We start from the raw sequence: 25629 nt of genomic DNA, 5'->3' as shown, positions 1-25629 counted from the left end.
TGTTGATTCCAGAGGCATCCAGTAAAGATTTAACGGTTCAGAATGATTACGTTAATAAATGAGAAAAGCAGTAATCTCTGATTGGCTGCATTCTCTTATGGTTTTCATCATAAACACCGAGCGTGTGTGTGTGTGTGTGTGTGTGTGTGTGTGTGTCTTTAAATCTCTCGGCTCCATGCGTGTTCCGGGTCAGCGGCCCGGATCGCTGCAGGAAGCCCCTCCTGGGCCACCGAGTGTTTCACCTGCCAGCGGGGGGGGGGGGGGGGGGCGGGGGGGGGCGACTCGCCACAACCTGCAGCCTGGTGTCAGTCAGAGGGAGGAAACCGGTCAGAGGGAGGAAAACGGAGCCGTCCTCCTCGCTCTGCCCCCGCCTGTCATTAGCAGCGTTTCATAATTCATGTGTTTGGATGAAAAATGGATGAACGGCGAGCGCCACACCGGCAGAATGTCAATCACACCTGTTGGTGCTCCGTCTGCAGAGCCTGGGGAAGCACTCAGGCTCCGCCCACTTTCCCACTTTTTATCAGAACTTTTGGGATTTTCTTTTAAACGGACAAACACAAAATCATGAGTAATCTAAAAAAACGGTACCCTGTAGAGCCGCCTTTGGCTGCAGCTCCACCTGCATCAGCTTTCAAGTCTTACCACAGATTCTCAGCTGGATTTAAACCTGGACTTTGACTAGGCCGTTCTAACCCGATCTGAACCATCCCATAATATCTCAGGCTGCATGTTCAGGCTGGTTCTCCTGCTGGAAGAAGGACCTCTAACAGGTTCTCCTCTTCCCTGTCCCTGCTGGAGCCAACCAGCCCCGCAGCATGATGCTGCCTCCGCCGTGTTTCACAGCAATGGCGTTCTGTCCGTTATGGTAATAATAACCCTGGATTTAGCTCCATCTATCATCCTGTCAACTCTTACCAGCTACGCCACACCTGCTGAAGAAAATACCGTATTTTCCGGACTATAAGACGCACTTAAAATCCTAAAACCTTCTCAAAAATTGATGCTGCGCCTTATCTATGATCACCGTTATGCTTACTGACTGATTTTATGTGGTACAATACGTTAAATTATGACTTTGGTAAACAATGAAGCTGCTCCTCAATGGATATTAGGAGCATTACGGTACACTGTGTCACTACCTGAGGACCCCTGAGCTGTCTACCAGACTGCCTGACTGTAATGTCTGAACTAGAAGTGCAACAACAATCTTCAGAAAGACTGGAAGTTGAAGGATTTGATTCCGATTGGATATTTTAAACGATTACTCAAAGGTTTGGAAATGAGATCTATGGTTTGTAACTGTTTTATGAAATTCTAATTTAGATAGATGTTATTGTAAACTGTAATGTAATCTTTTGCCGCTATCTTGGCCAGGACTCCCTTGAAAAAGAGATTGTTAATCTCAATGGGACTTTTCCTGCTTAAATAAAGGAATAATAAAAAAAAAATAATAATAATAAACCTAGTAAGTTAATTCACTATAAGTTAATATAATTATCAATATAAGTTACGTTTTTTTTGGCCTTATGTTAGAAACAGGGCAGTGTAGTCCAGCTACTCTGTCCCCCCCACAGAGACGGATAGAGAGCTGTGGACGTGGAGGAGGGATATTAGACACATAGGAAGAATATTTAGTGTATCTTATGGTCTGAAAAATAAGGTAATCCCACAGCATGACGCTGCCACCACCATGGGTCATTATGGGGACGGTGGTCAGGCTAATGTGTGATTTTTAAGGCACCAGCAATGATTCTGTCTTACTTCCATATGACCACGTTCATAGCTACGCAGCAGACATATCCGCTGCACATTTAAGTGGATTAAAAGCTTGCGGGAACAAATGTTCTCATCCACTTTGCAACATGCGTGGAGTTCTCAGCAAATTACCCAGAATAAGCACCGGAGCGTCTTTCCTTCGTCGAGGAATATAAATTTAGGCTTTGAGAAAGAGGCTCTAACGACGAGAGAGAGAGAGAGAGAGAACCCTCCAGTCTGCAAAGAGCCACTTCCTGTCTCATAAATATTCAGACGCGGGAAGAACCGCGGGGAGGCGGGGCCCTGGAGCGGCACATCAGCCAGTCGGCGTGGCGAGGGACCGCCGTTGTCATGTGGCAACCGGGGAGGCAATAACGGACGCAGCGTAGCGGGACGCCACATGGTGTGAATCCCTGTAATTACAGTCTGTGCTGTCTGCTGAGTGGCTCTGCCTCTGTAAACAGGAAGTGCGTCTCTCACACACACCTGCAGAGAGGAACCCGGGCCCTTTGGAGAAGCGTTGTGTCGTGCAAGATGCTATTCATCCTCTAATCAACACTTGTTTGCTGCTGCTGCGGCGGCGTGTGTGTGTGTGTGTGTGTGTGTGTGTGTGTGTGTGTGTGTGTGTGTCCTCCTCATCTCAGGAGGTCATGTCAGAGCCAATGGAGGGTTTGCGGCTCATAATGACCGATGCTGAAAGGCATCCAAGGAGCCACGCTGGCTAATTATCAGCTGTGTGCCTTCAAAGAACATTATCAGGACAAAGACCTGCAATTAGACACTCTCGCTCACACAATCCCCTCACAGCCTTTATCACTCCTATTTCCGCCGTCAACTCTTCCTCCTCCTAAACCGTCTTCCTCTCCACTCCACCCCTCTTTCATTTGCTCACTACGAGTCCCATGACCCTCTTTTTCTCCGTCTCTACTCCATTTTTTCATTTCCTGTCTCCCTTTTATTTATCCCCAACCTCCCAATTCCTGCTTCCCTCCCTCGTTCAGCTGCACACCCCTCCCCTCTCTTCCTCGCTCCTCTTCTTCCTCCCGGCCCAAAACAGACACTTAAATAACAAGCCGGGTGTCAGTCAAACCGCCAGAGAGCTTCATTAGAGGAGGAGAGCGCACAGGATCAAATTATACGCCCAGTTCTCCTTTGTGTGAGAGGGTTTGCAGGGGATTGGGCGATGGCGGCGAAGACTGAGGAGGGGGGGGGGGTGCAGGAATGACGCAGCTGTGTGTCGGATTAAAGCTTCGTCTGTTTGTTTGTGTGTCTGACAGTCGCAGCCTCGCCCATTTTCTCCAATCAGGCAGAAAAACAAAAGCTCGCTATTTGGCTAAATTCTCCTCCTGTTCCTGTTTTAGCCGATCCAGCGCCTCAGGTTCTGCGTTTTACACGCCAACGCCGACAAACCCAGATGTAAGAAGAGGAGTCCCTCAAGACCCCAGACAAATATAAGATAATTCTTCACCTCTAACACTGTCACAGCGAGAAAGATGGGGCAGTCTGGGGGATCTGAACCCACAACCTTGCAGCCTGTGCAGGACACAGGCACCCTGCTCTCTGACTAGGCCACCGCTGCCCCAGAGGATATAAGCGTCATAAAAGTATATTTACGGTACAGCTAAACAGGAGCTGTACCTTTCCAAAAGTATCATAATCGATAAAAACATTGAAAGATAATCCAGTTATTTTGCTATTTGATAAGAAATTCCTTTTTTCCTACAATTAGATTTTTAGCAATGAAAGAACAAAACCAAAAACAAGCTAATCTAACGTTAGTTTTATCAGAAACGCCAATATATATATAAAAAATAAAGCAATTATTGATAATATAGCATAGTCGGGTAAAAAACAATAAAATATTCAAGTTAAAAATAGTAAAAAACTTGCCAATATGAGATAATATGCGATATGGTAATAGAGAAACATCTGGGAGTAGCTAAGGCGTTCCTCAGCATCTCAGGTACAGAGTGAAGGATTCCTGATCGGATCAGAACCAGAGCAACCATCAGCATGCTGTGAATTATTATTATTATTATTTCTGTTGGGAGCAGCAGAGATTATAAAGTGTAGCAGCAGCAGATCAATTAATCCGATCATGATGTGCGTTAATATGCATATATAGGTGTAGCAGCAGCAGGGAGGAAGGAGCTGCAGAAACGCTCCTTAGAGCATCTGGGATGCAGCCGCCTGTCACTTCCTGCGTTTACACGCCCAAAACGTCACGATCACATGGAAATTTATTCAGATTAAAGACCAAAAATAATCAGATTGTACCGTTTAGATGGACACAATCAATTAATCCCATCATGATGTGCGTTAATATGCATCAGGCTTTATCCAGACTAGATCATTAAAAAACACAGAACAATACGAACCTTCATCTTTGCCGTGCATTTCACATTAGATTAACCTTTTTATGGATTTATTCTATATATTCTCTAATGACCTTTAATACCAGATTGTTTTAAGAAATTCAGGATTATCCAGATCTTATTATGACGATGATTTCAGTAAAAATATTTAAGATATTTACTAAAACCGCATTTTAGGCATTTGTTAACTACAGAAAAAGAAAAAAAAACTACAAAAATGAAGGTTATGAGAAGAGGAAATACAATTTAGCTAAAAGACATGTTTATTATAAGAAAGAAAGAGAAAATGTATCTAAAAAAACATTTACCTTTGGATATCTGGAGGAGAAAACTAATTTATTTAAAAAAAATAACAATGATTGTTATCTAGAGAGCATATATCGTCATAGCATTAACCATTTCAGACATTTCAGATGTAGTTTTCTACAATACAATCTCTGTTCTATGTTTTAAAATATTAGTTTTATCTCTTAGGTATATTTATTCAACTATGAATCTAATAGTTTCTAATAATCTAAATGCTTCCAAACAAAAATGTTTAACGTAAGATGTCTGCAGAAGGAGTTTTATTCACAGATAAATCTAAAGAGGTCAAAGTGGTAAAATGTTTAATAACCTTTAGAAATATTTCATTATTCATGAAGGTCTGCAACCATCAGACTGACACCCAGAATAAAATCCCAGAGAACACAAACGTCCACAGATAAAGAATCAGGAAGCAGTTTTTGGATGAAACTGGTTTAAAACAAACTGTCCCTGCAGAAAAGAGCAGGCGGTGAAAGTGACCACAGGATCTCATTTCTACATTCAAATGGATCAAAACTCATTTGCAGAAAGTTTGAAGCTCAACTTTCCCACTTTCAGCTCATTAAAACCACATATTCTTTACATTACCGCCAGGCATTTTTCAAACAATCCCCAAATTTTAAATGGATTTCTCGCTGTCTGCTTCATTTCACTGCTGTATAGAAATCAGAGCGTAAAGACTTAAAGTGTCACAAACAGGGTGATGGATCATTCTGTTTGCCACCATGTTGCACTAAAATCAGCTTTAAACATTATTCCTTTAACCCCCCCCCCCTTCCTGTTGTTATTAGGTTTTTACAGAAATGGGTTTAATCTTTGTAGCATTGGGATAAATCTGCATAATTTGTGCCTTTTTGTTAAACTTTAACAGGATCAACCAATGAGACGCTCCCTCTCGTCTTATTGATGGCTTTCAGGGACGGATGCTCATCTTTTTCCCGTTAACGACGCCTCAGATGAGGAATAGGTGGAGCTATTTTTACACCGGCCCTTATTTAAACCTTCCCTCCGCTCTCGGGATCTGTCGCTGAAGGCTTCGGTTTAATGACCCTCGCCGGCCATAGATCTGAGGCGCGTCACATCTCGCCTTTCCAATTTCCCCTCCGCTTCCTTCTCTCACTTTAGTTCCACGTTCCCCTGCCCATGGGTCCGTCTCCTCTCCCCTCCGTCCTCCTACAGACCCCCAGAACCACAGCAGCACCGATGTGCTCCTGAAGCCCGGAGGCTCCACGCTTGGCCGCCGATGGCACCGGAGGGAAGAGAGGAGGAAGAGGAGGAAGAGGAGGAAAGGTTCCCTACCTTTGTATCGGTCCAGAGAGGTCGCCGGCGTCCTGCCTGCAAGATAACGAGACAAAAAAAACATCTGTAAGACAGAAATCCATAAAGATAAATGTTCATTTAACGTTTTAAAAGTATCTTAAATACATTTTTATGCCTTTCATTTCCAAAGACGTTTGGATTGTGTTTGCCTCCATAAAGGATGCTCGCAACTTTTAAATCAATTCTGATTTTAGGTCTTTAGTGTCACATGAACAACAAAATTAAAAATGCCATCAGTCAGTGCTCGTGAAAAACAAAAAAATAAAAATAAAAGAAGAAATAAAACAAATAAAATAAAAATAACACCTACACCCGATCCTTCATGCATTTAGTTCTGTTAAAGCTGTAGGATGAAAAACTGTCTCTGAATCAATCAGTTCTGACACATTCTTCTTCAGAATGATACCTTTTTATTTCACATTTTTACTATTTAGACATTTTTACCCTCAGAACCCTTCAGCTATGACGTCTAAACTGCTAGAGTTTTAAAATCCACGTTTTCAGAACATGTAAGTGTAAGTCCTCCTTTTAATGGCTGCTCTGCTGCTCTGCTGGCTGAAAGGAGGCTGATGGTCAGCACCAAGCTGCATTAACGTTTAGAGGATCTCAGTTTTACAGATTTAGTTCTCTGTCATTTTAAAATATAGACATTTACCATGAATTTATGGTGGATACAATGAGTAAAAGAACAAATAACACCAAAAGGAAGGTAGGACACAGCAAGGAGGGGACGGCCGATAAAAAGGAGAAAGGACAATGGAGGAAATTAGGGCGATGGAGGACAGAATAAATGAGAATGTAGAGACAAGACACAAGGGAGAGCAAAGGGAAGGAAAAAATTAGAGCTAAGGGCACTAGTGAGGGGAGAAGGAAGGATGTGAGGAAGGAAGTGGAGAGGAAACAGGGAGCGCAAGAAACTAAGAAAACTGGAAAAGCAGTAAAGATGCCACTGATGCAGATCCTGACGTCTGATAATTCTGAGTCGGTCTAAGTTACTGGATCTCAGCCGGCCTCTCTGACCGACATTTACACCTGCAGAGCCTGAAAGAACACCGGCGGCATTACAACAGAGTCCGCTCTGCTTGGACACGCTGTCCTCCTGTCTAATTTAAGGTTCAGGACTTTAAAACTAGACCCAGAGACAAATCTGTCCCCTCATCAGGCGCCAGAATGCATCCGATAGCTGCTCACCTTTGTTTTCTGCAATATTTAGTGGATTATTGTTGTATATACAGTCATATTCAATAATTTAGCAACGGGTGACGACGTTTTATGATTTTTCTCCACATCCAGCTTACAAAAACACAGCAAAAAAAGAACACTTTATGCAGAAGTGTGGGATTTAAAGGTTGATTTAAAGGTGCTTTTTATCTGAGAAAACAAGCCTCTGAGAAATGCATATTCTAGCGTATTAAATATGAATGTGTGTGTGTGAGAGCTGCTAAACTCTCGTTTCTGTCCATTTAAAACAGGACAGTGGGTCGCACAGCTTCAGAACCACAGGAATAGAGAAAAAGGTCTAAAACCCAAATACCATATTTATCGGACTATAAGGCGCACTTAAGATCCTTTCTCAAAAAAATTATACTTTATAATCTTATGGTCTGAAAAATGTGGTATTTCTCAACGTTGTTTGTCTAAACTTACGCAGCCTGCATGGAACTCTGGGTAATGCAGTTTAAATGTTGTATGCCTGTGGCTGACTGAAGGCTTTGCACCAGCAGACAGCCTGACTAACACACATCAGCTCGTCCTAAACGTTCCTCTGGAAGCAGCAGAACTACGATTAAAATCCATCAGCTTCTCTGATTCTACATAAAAATAACTATAAATGCAGATAATCTAACTGTAATATTAAATGTTGCTGCAGCAGGGAGAACATTTGCTGTTTTTAAAATAAAAGATTTGATCATGCTGAACATTTTAGTTTAAACTTGAGCTCCTCTACTGACCAATTAACTAATTAAGGCCTGATGACGCTCCTGTCAAAGAGAAACCTGCTGGTCTGTTGACAATGGACTGAATGCATCATTTCTACAGTGGAGCGGTTGAGTTTCGCTTCAACTTTTAGTTACTTTTAAATCAAAAAGAAAACAGTTGGACGCAGATGAAGGCGGGGGAACTAGATATTGGCCACCAAAAGCCACGCAGACGGCGATCTAAATGGTAAACCGGTCCTGTCTGTCCTTGGGAGCGGTTGAGAAAGCGGCTCCTTCCTCTGGGTCGGCTCCAGAATTCCCTGCTGTTTCCTCTCTCTCTCTCTCTCTCCTTCCCTTTTTGTTTCAGCCTTTCTTCCATTTCTCTTTTCCTCTTCCACAGCATGTAAATAAATTGGTCCCCAGGCCCCACTGCTACATAATGCGTGTGTGTGCTGGAAGCATTAAACCCAACACACACACACACCTCCTGAGAACTGCAGCGAATTAGCCCGGGTTTTATGTCACAGAGGTAAATACAGTCAGAAACGGGTTTGAGCAGCGAGCGCTGAGGTTGGGAGGTGGTGTGGAGGGTGTCAGGGGTGATGAGGGGAAAGTGCAAGTGTGTATTATGATGATGAAATGCGGCGAAAAAACTTGCAGCTCCTCCTCAACACGGCGGCCAATCACCGCTACGGCGGCTCTTTGCATTTCAAAGACGCACTCTTGTCTGTTTCATCTCGCCCCCCCCCCAAAAAAAGCTGCAGAAACGATTGTCCTGTTATCCCGCTACACACACACACACACACACACACACACACACACACACACACACACACGCTGCTTCAGTCCATTTTCCTCCGCCATGAATTATGAAAAAGGGAAAATGGAACATCAAACACAATCCGCTTGCTCTTAGACGTTTACACCCCGACACACACGCCTACAAACAGCAGCCGCTACAACCTGCAGCTTTTTCACGTCTGCACGCACGCAGGCGGCGCTTTCCCCACGTTTACCGTCGCTTATTATCTGATATCTGGACGGCAAAGCAGGAGAAGTGAGCCAGATTTAAAATGATTAATGAGGCGTAATTACAGCGACCCAAAGCGCTGCGTGGAGACGGAGCGGCACAGCAAAGCAGGTCAAGCTGCCACTAAAGGGTTAAAAGAAAGGAGCACCTCGTTCAGTCATGGTGAATAGAAAGTACACCCCGCAGTAGATCACAGCCGTTAGCTCAGGGGGGTCCAAAGTGCGGCCCGGGGGCCACTGGCGGCCCTCTGAATGATTTTATCCGGCCCTCAATCACACTGCAAAGATGGAACTAGAAATAAGTAAAATTTTCTTAAAATAAGTATATTTGTCGTTGATTTGAGCAGATAATCTCATTATCTGCTCAAATGAAAAATCTCATTCCAATGGAATGAGATTTTTGCACTTAAAATAGGAACAATTCATCTCCATCATCTTATTTCAAGTTCAGGATGTCTAATTATCTTATTTTAGGGGTCAAAAAAACTCATTCCATTGGCAGATAATCTTATTTACCTGCCCAAATCAAGGATCTATACACTTACTTTAAGAACATTTTACTTATTTTAAGTTCCGTTTTTGCAGTGCACGGTTCAAGAATGGCTTTAATTTGGTTTTGCCAGGTCAAAAAGTTGAGGCGTACACCTTTAAAATGTTTTATAAAGTAATATCTTCATAAAAGGGAAGATGTAAGGTACAAAATTTCTTTTAATCTTTTATTAGCCACATTTTTATTTTTAATTTAAGTTAATAGTAAATAAGGCCTGAAACTATTTATCAAAAGACAGACTTGGGTGCAACAATTTATATAACTCAGCAAAATAAAGCAAGAATGAATCCAATCCTGCTCTTGTTGCTGAAAAGACAAAACAACAACAACAAAATAAATAGAAAAAGACAATCAGCCCAAAAGATTTAGAATATCTTTTGCTGAGCGAGCCTGCTAGACTCTTTTTTATGTTTAAATCTAAAATAATTTACAGATTCCTTGTTTGATTAAAGTATTTTGTGTGTTTAGTTTATAAAAAAATAAGGTTTTAATTTTGTGGCCCATGAGTACTTTCTACATAAACATTATTGGCCCCCATGGCAAAATGTTTGTACACCTCTGCTTTAGCTGAATAAACATAAAAACGCAGAAATGAAAAATAACAAACATAACTTCAGTAATTCAGTTCAGAAAGTGAAATAAATTAATATAAATTATACAGATTATAATTTTAGGGATGCATGATGTGTCAGTCCTAAAACTAAAGCTGGTCCGCTAAGTTATTTCCATCTGGTTATTTCCATGTGGTATTTTCTAGGTCATGTGACGGTGAGGCGGCGCAGGATTGGTCGAAGGGAAACGGGAGCGAAATATCGTCCATTACAGCAACATTTATATTCAATATGGGCCCAGATTTCCATAGCTGTGCATCCCTAGTTTATTTTAATGGTTTTGGCTAAAGGCTAATATAAAAAAATCTAAGTTTCTGTATTTAAAAAAAAATCCCGGTTTTAAAAATGTAAATCTTACTTCTTCAGTTAAACTGCATGTTTTTCTGATATTGCATCAGATGTTGGTGGTTTGTTGGGTCGGAGCGTCTGGACGTGTTCCAAGTTCCCAACAAGATCAAAACATGCAGAAAACACAAGAGCTGAATGTGAGAGTCCATTAGCCTCAGAGGTTAAACGTCATGAGGGGACTATTAGAGAAAAAAACAAGTCTGGCTGTTTAGACGAGAGGAAGGAGAAACGCTCTGAAAGCAAAACGGATTTTAACTAAAAGCTGAAACCAGACAGAAAAACTGAGAGTTTCTGCCCCTCAATCAGAATCAGAAATACTTTAATAATCCCAGAGGGAAATTATTTAATTATTGCTGAAGGAGGATGTTCTATGAGACTTTGTCACGTTGCTGTGATCATCTCAAATGGTTTTAATTGAAGGATTTGGGAAGAACGGTGCTCAGGTGGACAATCTGAACAATAAAAAGGCGTTTTCTGTCCATGACCCCGGCTAAAAGTAGCTCTGGGCTTACGCCTGAATGACTCCAGTGGTCTCTGCGGCACAAACGGATCAAATTCCCAAAGCAAACAAAAACTGTGTGGAAGAAGGTGCAAACGCAGCCGCTTGTTTCTCAGTCAGGATTTGTTTTTGAAAGTAAAACTGTGCTGAGCATTTGGTACCCAGCGCTCATTAGCAGGGTTTGTTTTTGCACCGCCGTTCCCAGGGTTGACCTGTCAGTCAAACAGGGCTGCCTCTGCCGCTGCTCTGGGAATCCTGCAGACAGCCGCGAGCTTCAGGGACCAAACTATCGGGAAGCCGTAATAATTACGCCTCTTGTTTGTCGAGATGAGAAGGAAAATGTCAGGTTGTGCTGTTGTGAGACGAGAAACTTTACAGAAGCAGCAGAGCGGCTTGGCTTAAGGGTCCAGAACACCTCGGACCCGGTCAGCTGCTCCTCAGCTCAGCTGGGACGGCTTTGGATCAGACTGATTAATAATCAATCAGACAGTCAATGAGAGGAGGTGGGATCTTTAAAGGCGGGTCTGAAACATGCAGGAGCTACGCTGAAGTGATGCAGACAGCAGCAGACCACATGCACCTGCAGGGAGAGGAATGAAGGAAACAGTGGAGTGTTTGCACCTTTGTTAATATGGAAATGTCAGATTACTGTTTAAAAAGTGTTTTTTTGAATTTCCCAATCACCGCAGCAGCTTTCTGCCTGCACAGGTGACCCTTTCAACCCTCTTCAGCGTTTCACCCTTTTAACAATTTCTATTAACTGACTCAGAGCAGAATCCGCAGAGCTACTCAGAAACAGAGATGTGCCGCTGCAGAGGCCGATGGAGAATTAGTTAAAAAGGAGAAGCGTTCAGGTAATAAACGGCTCCTCCACGGCCTCCTGCAGTCAGCCGGGCCAGATCTGGGTCGGCATCGATCGCTGGGACGGAGTCAGATGGAGAACGGCATCCAGGTGGAAGCCAGGCCAGGCTGATGCTTAGTGACAGAACGCGCTGTGGACCCGTCACGCCACTGTGGACCCGTCACGCCACTGTGGACCCGTCACGCCACTGTGGACCCGTCACGCCACTGTGGACCCGTCACGCCACTGTGGACCCGTCACGCCACCGCGGGGCCGCCGCAGACGAAGAGCCGAGCTGAAACGCGCCGGGCTCCCGGGGCGGCGGCGCCGGGGCCGGCAGAGAGACGGAGCAGGTGGCGGGGCCCGGCGAGGGCCACGGGGCACCTGTGAGGAGGCGTGATCAACAGAAGATGTGACACGAGGACACGCAGGCGCCGCGTGGCGAGGAACGGCACAAGCAGCCGGCTGTCGCGGCACGACGGCGGCGCTGAGCGCTCTGAACGGCGGAGAGCTTCCAGAGATTCCCTCCTCTGTCTCTCACTTATTGATGAGCTCACAGATAGTTGGTGACATGGATGATAAAGCGTGAGATGCCAGGTTTAACCTGCATGAGAGAGCCGTTAAGGCTCAGGTGAAGCTAAAATCATGAAAAACATCCTTAACCTGGTTTATTATCAGACTTTATCACACAGTACAGAGGATAAAGGTAGAGGAGCTTTAACATTTAAATAGATTCTGATTTTATTGTACATGATCTCCCACTGGGAATCTTTTACAATTATTGGCATCAGAAACAATCCCCAGATAAATTCAGTTTTATTTATATAGCGCCAAATCATGAAACATGTCATCTTGAGGCACTTTACAAAGTCAAAATCAATCAGATTATACAGATTTGTCAAAAATGTCCTCTCTAAGGAAACCCAGCAGGTTGCATCAAGTCTCTCCAAGCAGCATTCACTCCTCCTGAAAGAGCGTAGAGCCACAGTGGACAGTCGTCTGCATTGTTGATGGCTTTGCAGCAATCCCTCATACTGAGCATGCATGAAGCGACAGTGGAGAGGAAAACTCCCCCTTTAACAGGGAAGGAAATCTACTTTTAAATACAATTTTTTCTTGCTTCTGCAACAGCTGAGGAGGACAGAAAGGGACAAATGGCAGCAGAGAGTAGCGTCTTGGTTTCTCCAAGTCTCCATGAGAACCATCAGATTTCCTCGCCACGGTAGGAAAAACACTTTTCTGTCCCACAGAGAACAAAGAATTTGATCTTGAGCTTTTAATTTGAAGGTTTTGCTGATGGGATCAAACAGTACGGTGGAGGACTCGGGATGTTGTGGGACTGGAAACCTTGTTTAGCGATTGGTTTCATCATGTGAAACACCGCTAAATTAGAAATATCCTTCAGCAGGATTGTGATCCAGATCCTCAGCTACTGAATGAAGACTAAAAGCTCATCACTGGCAAAAAGGGGCTTTTTGACAATAAATGGATTTAAAAAGTTTGCAGTGGAAATAAAAGAATGTCTTTTACATTTCTAAATACGTTTTAACTAAAAAGGCTTTCTACTACCAAAACAAATTGTAAATGCACTGATCTCACACGAGAAGCCCATCGTTACGTCATCAGCTCAGTTTGACGACATTTATTCTGCTCAAAGTCAGCATTTAGTCTTAAATATCTTCTGCTAAATTTACACATCTGACTCTTTCAGACAGTTTATTCATAACTTCATTCTTACACAGAATAAAACTGAAAATATGGAAGCATTAAAGGAATAAAAGAGACTAACAGAAGGGATTATTTAAATCGCTTGGAAAAAGCTTGAATCACTTAAAAACTATCTTTAAATAATTTTTTCAGTTTCAGTTAAAATATAAACATATCATAAAACAAACAAGGGTTAGAAGCAACAACATATAATATCTTAGAGCCAAATTAATAGACATGTAATAAGAAAGGTACGCTAATCAGGCTACAGGGAGTCTTTAATCACTGAGGATTATTCATATTTCTAATCTAAAAGTCATCAATATGTTAAAGTTATTGATGGCATTCATACAGGAAAGGGAAGAAATGGCGACCCAGCAGCCTTCATGCCTCCCTTTGTTCTCATTTCTCTAAATAAAGTGCTGCAGATTTTAGTACAAAATATTATTGGAAAATTGTGTTTATAACTTCCTTTGGTCGACTGAAGTATTTAAAAATATGTTTCTAAAGCTCCCTGGTAGAGCACAGCATGAAGCGACCTGCAGGATTAATGCATAGATACACGTTAATGTTTAATATTTTATACAGTTTTTGAAAAATGTATCATTGACCTATATCATTTATAACATTTCTGAAGATATTTTGTAGAAATGTCATTAAAAGCAGTATTAACAAAAGAATAAATATGTTTGAGGACTTTTAAATAAATCAGTTCGTGTGATATGAACATCAACAGGAGGAGATTTTAACAGCATTTAGTTATAGATTATGTTTTAAAATGTTCCTGTTGAACTGTAAATACAGGCTGCATGTTGCGCTGCAGAGCCTCATTACTGCTAACGCTTCAGCCAAAGGTCAGAGTTCACCGTCTGCATGCAGCGTTGGAGGCTCCAGCGGCAGGAGGGACAGGAACCGCTGGTTCTGCAGAACAGAATGTCCAAAACCACGCGCCAAAATAAACAAGAACTTGATGAGAACGGCCGTAAAAAGTAAACCAAGAGATAAATCTGATGTAGTGGACCCAACAAGAGGGAATGAAATGTTCTGAGGCGCAGCAGCTGGACTCATTGGTTAACCAGAACCAGGTGTGCTGGGAGGAGGGAGACGGATCAGAACCAAACAGCGTGATTTCTGTCATTCTGACCCTCTTCCTGACCTGAGATCATCACCTAGAAGTCTTTTAAACATCCAACGTCAGGCTGCTGAGGTGCAGCAGAAACAGAACCGACCGTCAGAATCACTAAAATGACATTTAAAGCGTGTGAGGGAGCGCTTTGGTGCATTCCTGTCACTGTGAGGACCCAAAACAAGCTTTTCAGCCAGAAATCTGCTTTTAACAAAGCCTAACACACACACACCAGCATTTATGCTTCATAAAATCATTTTAACACATCCACCATCAGATTATTTATCTGCATTGGTTAGATGGTTGGAATAATGGTGAGAGGCTCCCTGCCTCCTCTTCCTGTTGATCTGCGCCGTGATTTCCTGCTGGTCTCAGCGGCCCATCTGGGACCATCTAACACGTCTTGTTTCTAACGCGTCTGTCCTCCTCACATCTCACACATGCACAGACCCACTTCACAGCCGGCGCCCACGCTCCCCGGCCAATCAGCGCACCCCTCACACTTCTCCCAGCGCCGATAAATTCTCTCCCAGACGCCGCGTTCACACCTCGCCGCCGCGTGAGGACGTCGTTCTGGTAAACTCAGAGCGCGTCAGGTCCAGGTTGCTGGTTCTGATCTCTGCCGGAGCTCAGAGGAGGAGGGGGGGGGGCACCAGGCGCATGCAGACCTGGACTGACTCAACAGAGAGACTCAGACTCGCATCTGCTCTTCTGCTCATGTGTGAGACGGAGATCCAGACTCCCGTCAAATAAAAAGGACCAAATATCTTCTTCAAAAGCAGAAGCACTAAAATATTCCTCACTCCTGATCCGTGGCTCAGCTACAGTTTTACCAGAATTAGGACAACCGCGTGGTTTCTAATGAAGATTTAATATTAACTTCATGGATACTGAGACACTAGGCAAGGAAAAATTAACCGTTTATATGTTTCATTATAATAATGTATAAATTCACAATAAAAAACATTTAAAATCACTCACAGGAATCAAACATGAGTACTGAGACATTAGATGGAGAGAAGAAGAACTTCACTGGAGTTATTTCAGCCAAGCTGCAGGGTGTCCTAACTTTTAGCTCATTAGGGATTCCTGGAATATATCCACAGTTTAATGATTTAAACCAGATTAATTAAGGGTTCGGTGTTTACCCAGAATTAAATCACTTTCTTTTCCAGGGAGAAATAATCAGATTAGACTTTAATATGCAAACATATTTAATAGGGTGTGCTATTTATTTCTCATCACTCTCTATACGTTTCAGGTAAATCATAATTGTGGCTAAATCCACCGTCTCTCAATCATTAAAAAGTGCACTAATACATTATTATCTTGTAAATGATGGAGACTTAGATGCAATAAAGAGGACTTTCTGGGGCCTGCTGGGCTCTTAGCTGTGGATGTTTTAGCAGCTACCTAAACTGAGTAAGACTTTAAGCATTAAACAACTTCAGGACAATAGTGGATGGAAAACTAAAGCTGCAAAGTGTTAAAATGCTTCCAGTAGTTTAGCTGATGAGACTGTTGAGTTTGACCTACAGGGTTATGAGGATTGAATATTTAGCCGGTAGTCCGGTGCAGACCTCTAGAGAACCAGGATGCTGAAGCAGAGACGCTGCAAACGTTGGAGAAATGACTGGAAGCTGCGACTAGACGTCAATACGCTGCAAAACATTTTCCTCTGCTAGGATAAATAAAGCTGAACGTTTAGGCATCATTTTAAAGTCTGGGAAAGAGCTCAGATAAATCACTTAAAATAAAATAAGAAAATAAGAGTAAAGTCTCCAGAACATGAAGGCTAACTTCTCTTCAGAATAACTTCATGTTTCTTAGTAAAAAAGTGAGATCAGGTTCTGGTTGAGGACAAAAGCAGGAGTTCTCCCCCTTTAAGGTGGATTTGTAGCGCTGAACCAACAAAAGGACTTCCAGAGACTTTTACCGTCATCACTAAGCCAAACGAAGCATAAACACTGCAAAAACTGATCTAAAAATAAGCAAAATGTTCTTAAAGTTAGTGTATTTATCCTTGATTTGAGCAGGTAAATAAGATTATTTGCCAATGGAATAAGATTTTTGCACTTAAAATAGGAACAAATCATCTCCATCATCTTATTTCAAGTGCAGGATGTCTAATTATCTTATTTTAGGGGTCAAAATACTCATTCCATTGGCAGATAATCTTATTAACCTGCTCAAATCAAGGACAAATACACTTACTTTAAGAAGATTTTACTTATTTTTAAATCTGTGTTTGCAGTGAAGACAAACCGTCCATCACTGCTGCAACCGTGAAAATGTGACGTGGATGGATTTAAATTTGGTGTCTGGATTTAATCCCAAAACTCCTTCATTTTTTACTTATTTCCAGGATTTGTTGCAGCTGCTGCAGCTCAGCGTGCAAAGAGGAGGTTTTATTCAGGTTGTTCTCCATTTTCTGCTGCTATGACAGAACGTCACTGGAGGATTTACTGATCCTCTTTCTCCTACTACTCTCCATTTGTGCACAATTATTGCTGCCATTACCTTTGTGTGTTTCTGTTTTTAGAAGAATGTCGATGATGAAGACCCTGTGGCCGTGAATTATGTGTACCATCTATCTTTTTTAATAGAAAGTACCCCTGCCTTACAACTTCTGTGTTTATTGTCTCTTTCCTGCAGAAGGGAATTCACAGAACTATTATCGCTTCAAACTTTGTGTTTTTCTTTTGATATAAAGTCTGCCTGCTCCCGTGTTTATCTCTGTAATCATTGACTGACCTACTAATGGAAAGTACACCTGGTCCAGTGTTCACAGATGGAGCTCCCTCTAACTATGTGTCCTGTCTTTATTTATGTTTCCTGTAGAAAGTACTCCTTGCCGTCTCCTTTCTGGGTTGAGTCGCTGACAAAAGTATTTCAGTCTTTGCTTTTTCTTAATTTTATGTCTCCAGATGCTCCTCTCCTTTCAGTCTTCAGATCAGATGCAGTGTTTTTGATCAGTGGTAATAGCAGCATCACCTTATGCCATGAATCAGTGCAGAGCGACTTCTCTCAGATATCTGATGCTACAAAGAAAACTACCTTAGGATCTCACACATTAGAAGCAAAACGTCCCAACGCGGCTGTTCCAGCTAGTTTTCCATGTTTTTATTAAGTCAGGATGCATTTAAGGGCTGAAGTGGCATCACCAGTGAAGATGCAACATCCTGAGCCTCCATGCATCTGGATGCACGTTCATTTCTTTTACGTCTAGAGCATCAAGGCTGCTGCGGTCTGCGCTTGTTGAAACCAACCCGCCGCTGCTGGATGTGCAGATTTTGAGCCATTATGTTGGATTAGCACAATCATTCTGGTAAGCATTACAGATGTACCTGTTAGAGCTGAATAACAAACGTGGCCCTCGCGGCCGTTGACCGTGTGGCGGGGACTACACGAGCCAAACAAACACTTTTACAGTGGAACCAATCAGGGTGTAAAATGGAAGCGCTCCACTGTGGGATGTGGAAATTGCAGAGAAAGGGCCATTAGGTTGTAATACGGCGCAGTAAAGCTGTGCATGTGCTTCTGTTGGAAAAGCTCTGACAGAGGGGCCTCCAAGGAGCACTTTCTCTGTGCGCGTGGCCATGAGTGTGTTAGCAGGGAGGCATGCGCTCATGCATGCACGTGTGACATATTGAGGGCATTTAAATGCAGCGAGAGAAACGAGGCGGTTTTTAAAGGGGTGAACAATGGGAGAAGTGGCAGCAGAGTGTTAGGCCTCATTTACTTTGTGATATTCAAAGGGCACGCAGGCTGCAAACACACGCGCCCATTTTCTGTCCGCCTGTCCGCATCCCAGCCCTGATGAGTGTACGACAACCAGAAGTGGCTAAAGGAGAGATTCCTGAGTCATCCATCATGCTTCTGGGAGAGGAGTGAAGACGTTTAATAACCACCCCCTCCTCATCCTCTCCTTCCCCATTTAATAACGGCTCCATTAGCCCAGACCTCCTCACACATGCAAATGAAGCCGGCGTTACGGAGGCCTGCGTCACGCGCCGCCGATGCAACCCCTGATCGACCCGCAGCAGCTCTGAGTTCTGATTGGACCAACGGAGGTGGAGATGGAGGTGGAGATGGAGGGGAGTCAAGAGTCTGAGCGACAAGAACATGGATGGGGGGCAAAAGTTCCAGGAGGAACTCGGAAAACAGAGGAGAAGTTAGATGAGTTAGCCCCGGCAACTGATGCTTGATTCAGCAAACTCTGATGGTGGACACCGTCCAGCAGAGAGACCCAGATGTCTCTGTCCTCAGGGACGCATTGCTGCTCATCCCCGAGGGTCCCACGTCAGTCCCAGGAATAGAAGAGATAGAAACGCTGCGTTCCCCCGGGTCATCATTCAGGGTAGGGCTGCACAATTAATCGCATTTTCAATATAATCGCAATTTAAAAAAAACACAATTTCCAAATCGCAGAGGTCTGCAATTTTTGGCTATGTAACAATTAGTGAATCAGACCTTTAGGCGTCAGTAAAATGTTTAAAGTGGGTTTGCCTCCACATGGAAGGGAAGACAGTTGCAGCAGTGAGATAATCTAATTTTATTACTTGTTTTAGAGTTTATATAATCATACATAGCATTAAGTTCTGGTCAATCAGTTTAATACATAGACTTGTTTGTTGGTTGCGCTTTATGTTCAACAAGGATTGATGTCCAATTAAATTAAAAGCTGTTCTCTTGGATAATATTCTGAGTAATAAAAACATTAAAAGTTCTTGTTTTAAATAATCTTTGTTTACAAACATCTTTATCTAGAGGCCATTTTTGTTACTTGTGGTTAATGCAGAGAAAAGTCAAAATCAAATCGCAATTTTGGTCGAAATACGCAGTCAGAACGCAATCATTTCTGCTCTGAGTTGAGACGCAGCGGCTCTTTTAGCACCTGATCTGCACAGCGATGAAACAGATTGATTTGTTGTTTGTATATGTTTAAAAAGACATGATAAATTAAACTCAAAAAAAGAAAAATCTAATTAAATCGCAATATCAAGATAAAAAAAAAAAAAAAATCGCAATTAGATTATTTTCCAAAAATCGTTAATTCAGGGGGAAGCACCATGAAAAGCTCCAAAAAGGGGAATTGGGACGCCCTGACCAAGGCAGCGGATGCCTTTCTAAGAGGAGGAGCAGCAGCTCTACTCCAAGTTTCCGCTGGATGACGGAGGTGTTGTCCTCGTCTCTGAGGGACAGTCCAGTCCCCTGATGGACGAAGCTCGTCTCAGATCGTATCTGGGATCGTGTTGCTCGGCTCCTTCCTCGCGGTGGCAGCCGAAGCGTCGCTACAGCCAGGTCTTCATGTCCACCCGCAGAACGTTATTTCAACAGCAGTCACACTTTTCTATCTTTTTCATTAATAAAAAACATTTCTATCTGAGTCTAACATCAAGTCATGCATAGCTGAAAATGTCAACGCTGGATTTCTTCTCGTATGACCACGGATTTTCCTTCTACCACGGAGAGCGAGCTTTTGTGGCTCAAATCTTGTAGGCATGGCACTTTTTCCCTAGAATTACCTCCTCCGCTGGAATGATTATACCATAGATGTATGCAATGAAACCATTACTGACAATTTGCCTCCGTGCAACCAGTGAGGAAGATCCTGTTCCGTACACTGTAGCTTTCACAGCCCTGAAGAACTGTCACACAAATTACTGTAATTATCCATCTAAATGTCTTTTCTGTTCATTTAATGACTTCATTTATTACACTTAAAGCCAAATTGCAGTTTAAAGCCACAAGCAATGAAAAGAAGCACTTTTCCTTGGCAATCAACACGTGATAATGCTCTTTAGACTTAGATTTAAGGCCCATGCCTCTGAAAAACTGAATGGGGTTCATTCTGGACTAACAGATTTATGTGGCCGTGAGTTTTCAGCATATAGATTTCATTAAACAAATAAAAAAAATATCATTTTTGTTTGGGTGTAAAACACAACCAAGTCCAGAGCCACTTTCTGCTGTTTGCGTTGATGTCAGAAGTTCATTAAAATGCTGTTGTTGCATGTTGCCAGTAATCGGCTTGATTAGCCAAAGCGTTGATTGTGCTAATTCTGCTTTCAGCTCTAAAAAATACAATTTCACTCAACATAACATAAATAAACAGGTAAAGACGTGCCTGGATTAATAAACATGAGCATAAATTAAACACTGAAACAGTTAAATTAAGCAGATATGGAGACGTCAATAGGAGGTTTTAGTGCAGACACAAGCTTTTATTCAATAAAGGAGCGTTCTATGCCTTTTATTGACCTAAAAGCTAATTATGTTTTCTGGATTTTAATTTTTAATGCACAGGAGACTAGATGCATCATCAAGCTGGGCTGGTTCTGGTTCTGCTGTTCAGTTCATGGAACCCCTGCATTATTACGTTGACGGTAAAAACAATGGTACTTTTCTTTTAATTCCAGAGATTCACATCGGGACCTGAAAAAGGTCATTTGAAGTCAAATCTGGTTCTACAAACGCTTCAATCAAGTGTCCAAAAAAAAAAAAAACATGATCCATCAGCTGGTAGAACCTTTTTGAAACTTAGTAGAACCTTTTTGGCAGTTGGCAGAACCTTTTTGGCAGCTGGTAGAACATCTCTGGCAGCTTTACCTCTCACTAGTTGTTTCCTGTTTGACTTCATCAGTCTCATCACTGTGGAGGAACTTCAGCCACTCTTTCCATCAGGTTTGGGCTTTGACTAGACCACTGTCACACCTTGATTTCTTTCTTTTTCAGCATTCGGCTGTGGATCCGCGGCCGTGTTTCGGATCATGGTTCTGTAGACGAACCAGTTTGGGACTCACACTCTGGAATACGTTGGTATACTGAGGAGTTTACGACCCAAAGCATCCGCCCTCCACTCCCTCGCTGACATTTCTGAGCTCACATGCCATGTTTGGTACGGCGAACATGCGGTTATGCATCAGGACCAAACATCTCCGCTCTGGTCTCATCGGCCCAGACGACATTGCTCCATTTATTCAGATACAGCTTTGCTAACTGCTAGCTTATCAGGGAGAAGAGGACGTCCATCCTGAAGGTTGGAAGCTGCTGAGATGTTGTCCTGTCTGCAGGATGATGGACGTCAGACAGTTTGGATCTGATGACCAGATTGATGGACAGCAACGCTCTGAGGTAGCGGCTGATGCCTTCCCGCCCTGGCATTGTGCTAACACACACCTGCATCCTCTAGAGCAGCGGCGGAGCTGCAAGTGCATCTCTGGACCTTCCACCATGGCTCTGAAACGCTTTGCACAAAACGGAGAAAGAACCAACTAATGTTTTTAGATATAATAACTAATGCAGGTGTTTAGCAGTTTTTCTTTTTTGTCCTGAAATAATCGCATTTATTACAATAATGTCAGAGACAGACGTAAGCACAATGTTTTTTTTTAGGTGTATTTTTTTTGTCATTATTATGGAATCTGCGGTTTTTTGCACCTCATTTTCCGCAAATAGCATCACATAGAAGAAAACACATCCATGCTGCTGTTTTCCTATGAAATTATTCAAATATTCTATATTTTAAAACCTAAAAATGGAAATTAAATTGTGCTTCCCTGAAAATGACAACACCTTTGCTATGGTAGATATTTAACAAACACTCAAAGTTGCTTTTTTTAAGTCATTTGGGGCTCTAAGCTTGATTTAGCCGCCTGAAGGCAGAGAATGACTCCTGGGTTGTAAAGGCTGCAGACCTCCTGAACGTGACCCTGGTTCCTACGGAAATAACCGCGTGGATAATGATCCGTTAAACAATCCTGAAGGTTTTCCACGTGAATTTAACTGACTTTAACTATTATTGTTTTCTGTTCAGGAGCAGAGCACTGATATGTCCTGAAAACTGAGCGGGGAGTACTTTCTATTCAACATGGCTGTAAAAACAGTGAATCAGAGACAAGCGTTACTGAGATGGCATGGATTTAATTTCTACATCGTTCCCCTATAAAGTCCAGAGTCATGTTGAGGTGGTCGTACTCTCATCAGAACACCGGTTAGAGGAGAACGTGTCAGTGGAGAGGAGCAGGGTGGAGGAATTACCGGCTCTGGGTGAGGAGAAGGAAACATAACTGGGCTGAAATCATACTTTTTACATATTTGACATAACTGAGCCTTTTTGTTACCCCTTTGCCATTGTTAGCATAGCTGAAGGCAACAACTTGCCGTTGTTCACTTGAGGACTGAACTCTTTCGTTCTCTTCTGATCCCTTAATGCCGCTCTTTGAAAACTCCAGATTGGGTAAATAAATTTCCCATCCCTTAACGACGGGTCCCGGTGACAGGATCTGTGACGAGGTGTCTCATAAAAGGCCGTCATATCAGATGCGCTGCTGCCCACGTGAGCGCGGGCCGATAAAACGAAGCCCGGGGAAGAATCAATATCACCGACGCCTGTTCATCAGATTCGGGGGGTGGCTTAGACAGTGAAATGTCAAACTCTAATCTCTTTAATAGTCGGATATTACATTTTAATCCCGGTCTGATTCCTCCACTCTCTTCGTTAAGGCCACCTGCAGACGCCCGTGGAGGAGCGGGGGCAGGAAGAATGTAATTTCGCGGAGATTGGTATCAAAACAGAGCTGGTAATTAAGTGAAAGGGGAGGAGGAGGAAGAGGAGCAGCTCGGGGTGAGAAAGGGCCGGTTTATGGAGCGGCGTGGCGGCACGCTGAATTTACAGCGCCGGGGTGATTGACTGCGAGACACACGGAGGCAGTAAAGTGATGTCGATGAGGAGTGAGGACAAATTGATATGATCACAACATGTCACATTAAAGACAGGCCTGCCATCCATCAACATGATAAAAGGCCTCCTTCATTCCAACACTAACCCCGCTGCCATTGATCTCAATGCTTCACTTCGCCAGCCACTAACCGTTTATGATAACTATCATTATGCAGTTATGAGCACGGTGACGATCTATCATAGCCGTGCAGGCCACAATGAAACGATAACCCTTGCTAATTTGTTGCACTGACGAGCTCAAATCACGGAGGGAAATTAGGTAGAAAAGAGAATAATTTCACTCAATTTCTCTCAATTATGTCAGAAAATAATACGCCGATGAAAACAGACACTGGATGAAGATGATTGTGGAAGAGATTTAAAGGGAGAAGCGTCTTTTCCTGAGATAATCAGATTTATTTGTTTTTACGGATGTCTTCAGAGAGCGCAGGCGGAGGAAAAGTAACATTGATGACAACAGCAAACGCTCTTTTAAATCACCCCTGAGCAAATCACTAAATCAATATCAATTAGGCTGCAAAAGAGCCCAAATGGACAACTGGCTTTGTTTTAACTAATGAAGTCTGTGGAGAATCCAATCTGTCCTGGTCCCCCCACACCCGGCGCTTCCCTGTCAATCCCACTCCTCATTACCAACCATGACAGTATGGAAAAACACACAGACACATCCGCAAACCCTTTACACGCTTAATGATGGAGATTTTAAGTGGAGATTTGTTAGGAAAACATGCTGGCGAGTAGCTTTCACTGAGCGTTTGGGTAGGAATTAAGATTTATTGACTACTGAGCGCACAGGCCATTCATGTTTATCTGTGTCGGTGAACTGCAGACGAGAATATTTGATTTGTGGAGTTGAACATGAGCTGAAATGGAAATAAAATAAGTTGTTACTGCAATATTCAGAGTTTTGAAAGACTGAACTTTGGTCTTTTTTTGTGGCATTCACAAAACCACAGCTGCCTATATTTAAAAAGAAATTACCAAAAAAATGATTGGGGAAACATTTATGTCAAAGCTTCACTCCGTTGCTCCGGATGTTCGGTTAGAACCTCGGCACCTGCACCACACCAGCAGGTGGCGATAATTAACATTCAGAGAGCAAGAACATCCTTAGCAGGGCTCCAGATTCCAGATTAAATAAACTGACCCATTTGGTTTCAGGTTATCTCTGCCCATACAGACAGTCCAGTACTGCTGTTGATTTGCCTTACAAGTCAGATCTTTGAACAAAGTCGTTGAGTTAAACGTTTGAGCTGCACGTCAAAAACAGTGACCAGGCTAACTAGCGATAGCAAAACAAGCTGATACCAACATATTTATCATTACTTTGGTCAAATACAGCCGGTTAGTCCTGGTCAAATACAACCGGTTAGTCCTGGTCTACTGCGTCTCAATGCATGGCGGCCATCTTGATTTCTGAACTACGTGGGGATCTCTGAAGAAAATGCCATTGGGAGCTTCAGTATGTCTCATCAATCAATGCTTGTTAATTGGTGCCTTTGCTATAAATTAGACAAATGTGTTGAAGTGCATTGAGACAAAATTTGGACTTCAAGAGTTTCTAGGTCAAGTTTTGGACCTGGAACCAGATAATTCAGATTAAACAGGCTGGACTCTGACATCTGCTAATTGTTGGACATTTTATTGTCCAACAATTTTTATTGTTGGACCATAAAACGGCAGGAAAAAGAGCGGAGAAAGAATAACAGGGCTGCAGCATTATAAAATATAAAGAAAATAATTTGGAAATTTTATTAGTGATACAAGGAAAACATCAGCTAGTAAGAGAAAATGGATAGATTTTAGCTTGATTTGCACTAATCGGTGACAACGTGACAACGCCCTTCAGAGCAGATGACATGACTAAGTTTGCTTGTTTCAGGTTCAATGATTTGTTTTAAATTAGGTCAGAGGAGATGCAGAAATATATGATAAAACGATGCCTGCCGTTCATTCAGGCTGCAGGAGGTCGAGAGAGAGCAAGACTTTCAGCAGATAACAGCAAGGCTGAGCAGAGTACAGCTATAAGTTGTTCTGTTTTCCTTCTTTTCCAAAACATGTTTTCAAAAATTAGTGAAAGTTTTACAGGTATTGCTGTTTCACACATGGTGCGATGTCACTTTAGCCTCTGATATAGAAAACACATATTTACTAGAAATGACAAGAAAACCTATTATAAATCCTGCAATGTATGCCTATTAAACAGACACCAGTATTAGAGAATCAAAGTTTAAAATAAAGTAGAGATCAGAAACAGACCAGTCTAAAAATATGTATTTTTTTTTAATGAATCATATTTTTCATCATAGCCATGCACGACCTGCATGTTTCCACCTCAGTTTGAAGTGGGACCCAAACGAAGCTGCTGTGAGCTGACCTAACTCTCTGCATTCCTAAATGAATAGAAACGGGTAAAACTCTGACAGTGAACATAATGTCGCTACGATAATTTGGATTCTGCTTTTATTGAGCGAAAACATACAAACAGAGCGCT

At 42.5% G+C, this 25629-nt stretch overlaps 1 protein-coding gene across 22 annotated transcripts in view; it reads right to left on the bottom strand.

Annotated features, from left to right (window-relative positions):
* celf2 (cugbp, Elav-like family member 2) overlaps positions 1-25629 on the bottom strand; it is a 275924-nt gene that overhangs the window by 204826 nt on the left and 45469 nt on the right. For all 22 annotated transcript variants that reach the window (XM_036148979.1, XM_036148984.1, XM_036148982.1 and 19 more), the window contains exon 2: positions 5739-5774. In XM_036148979.1, coding sequence (XP_036004872.1) covers positions 5739-5774 — 36 coding nt within the window. The remainder of the gene's footprint in view (positions 1-5738; positions 5775-25629) is intronic.

Source organism: Fundulus heteroclitus, chromosome 17 (assembly GCF_011125445.2).
Source record: "Fundulus heteroclitus isolate FHET01 chromosome 17, MU-UCD_Fhet_4.1, whole genome shotgun sequence".
Lineage (NCBI taxonomy): Eukaryota > Metazoa > Chordata > Actinopteri > Cyprinodontiformes > Fundulidae > Fundulus > Fundulus heteroclitus.
This window is presented reverse-complemented; position numbering and strand designations above follow the sequence as displayed.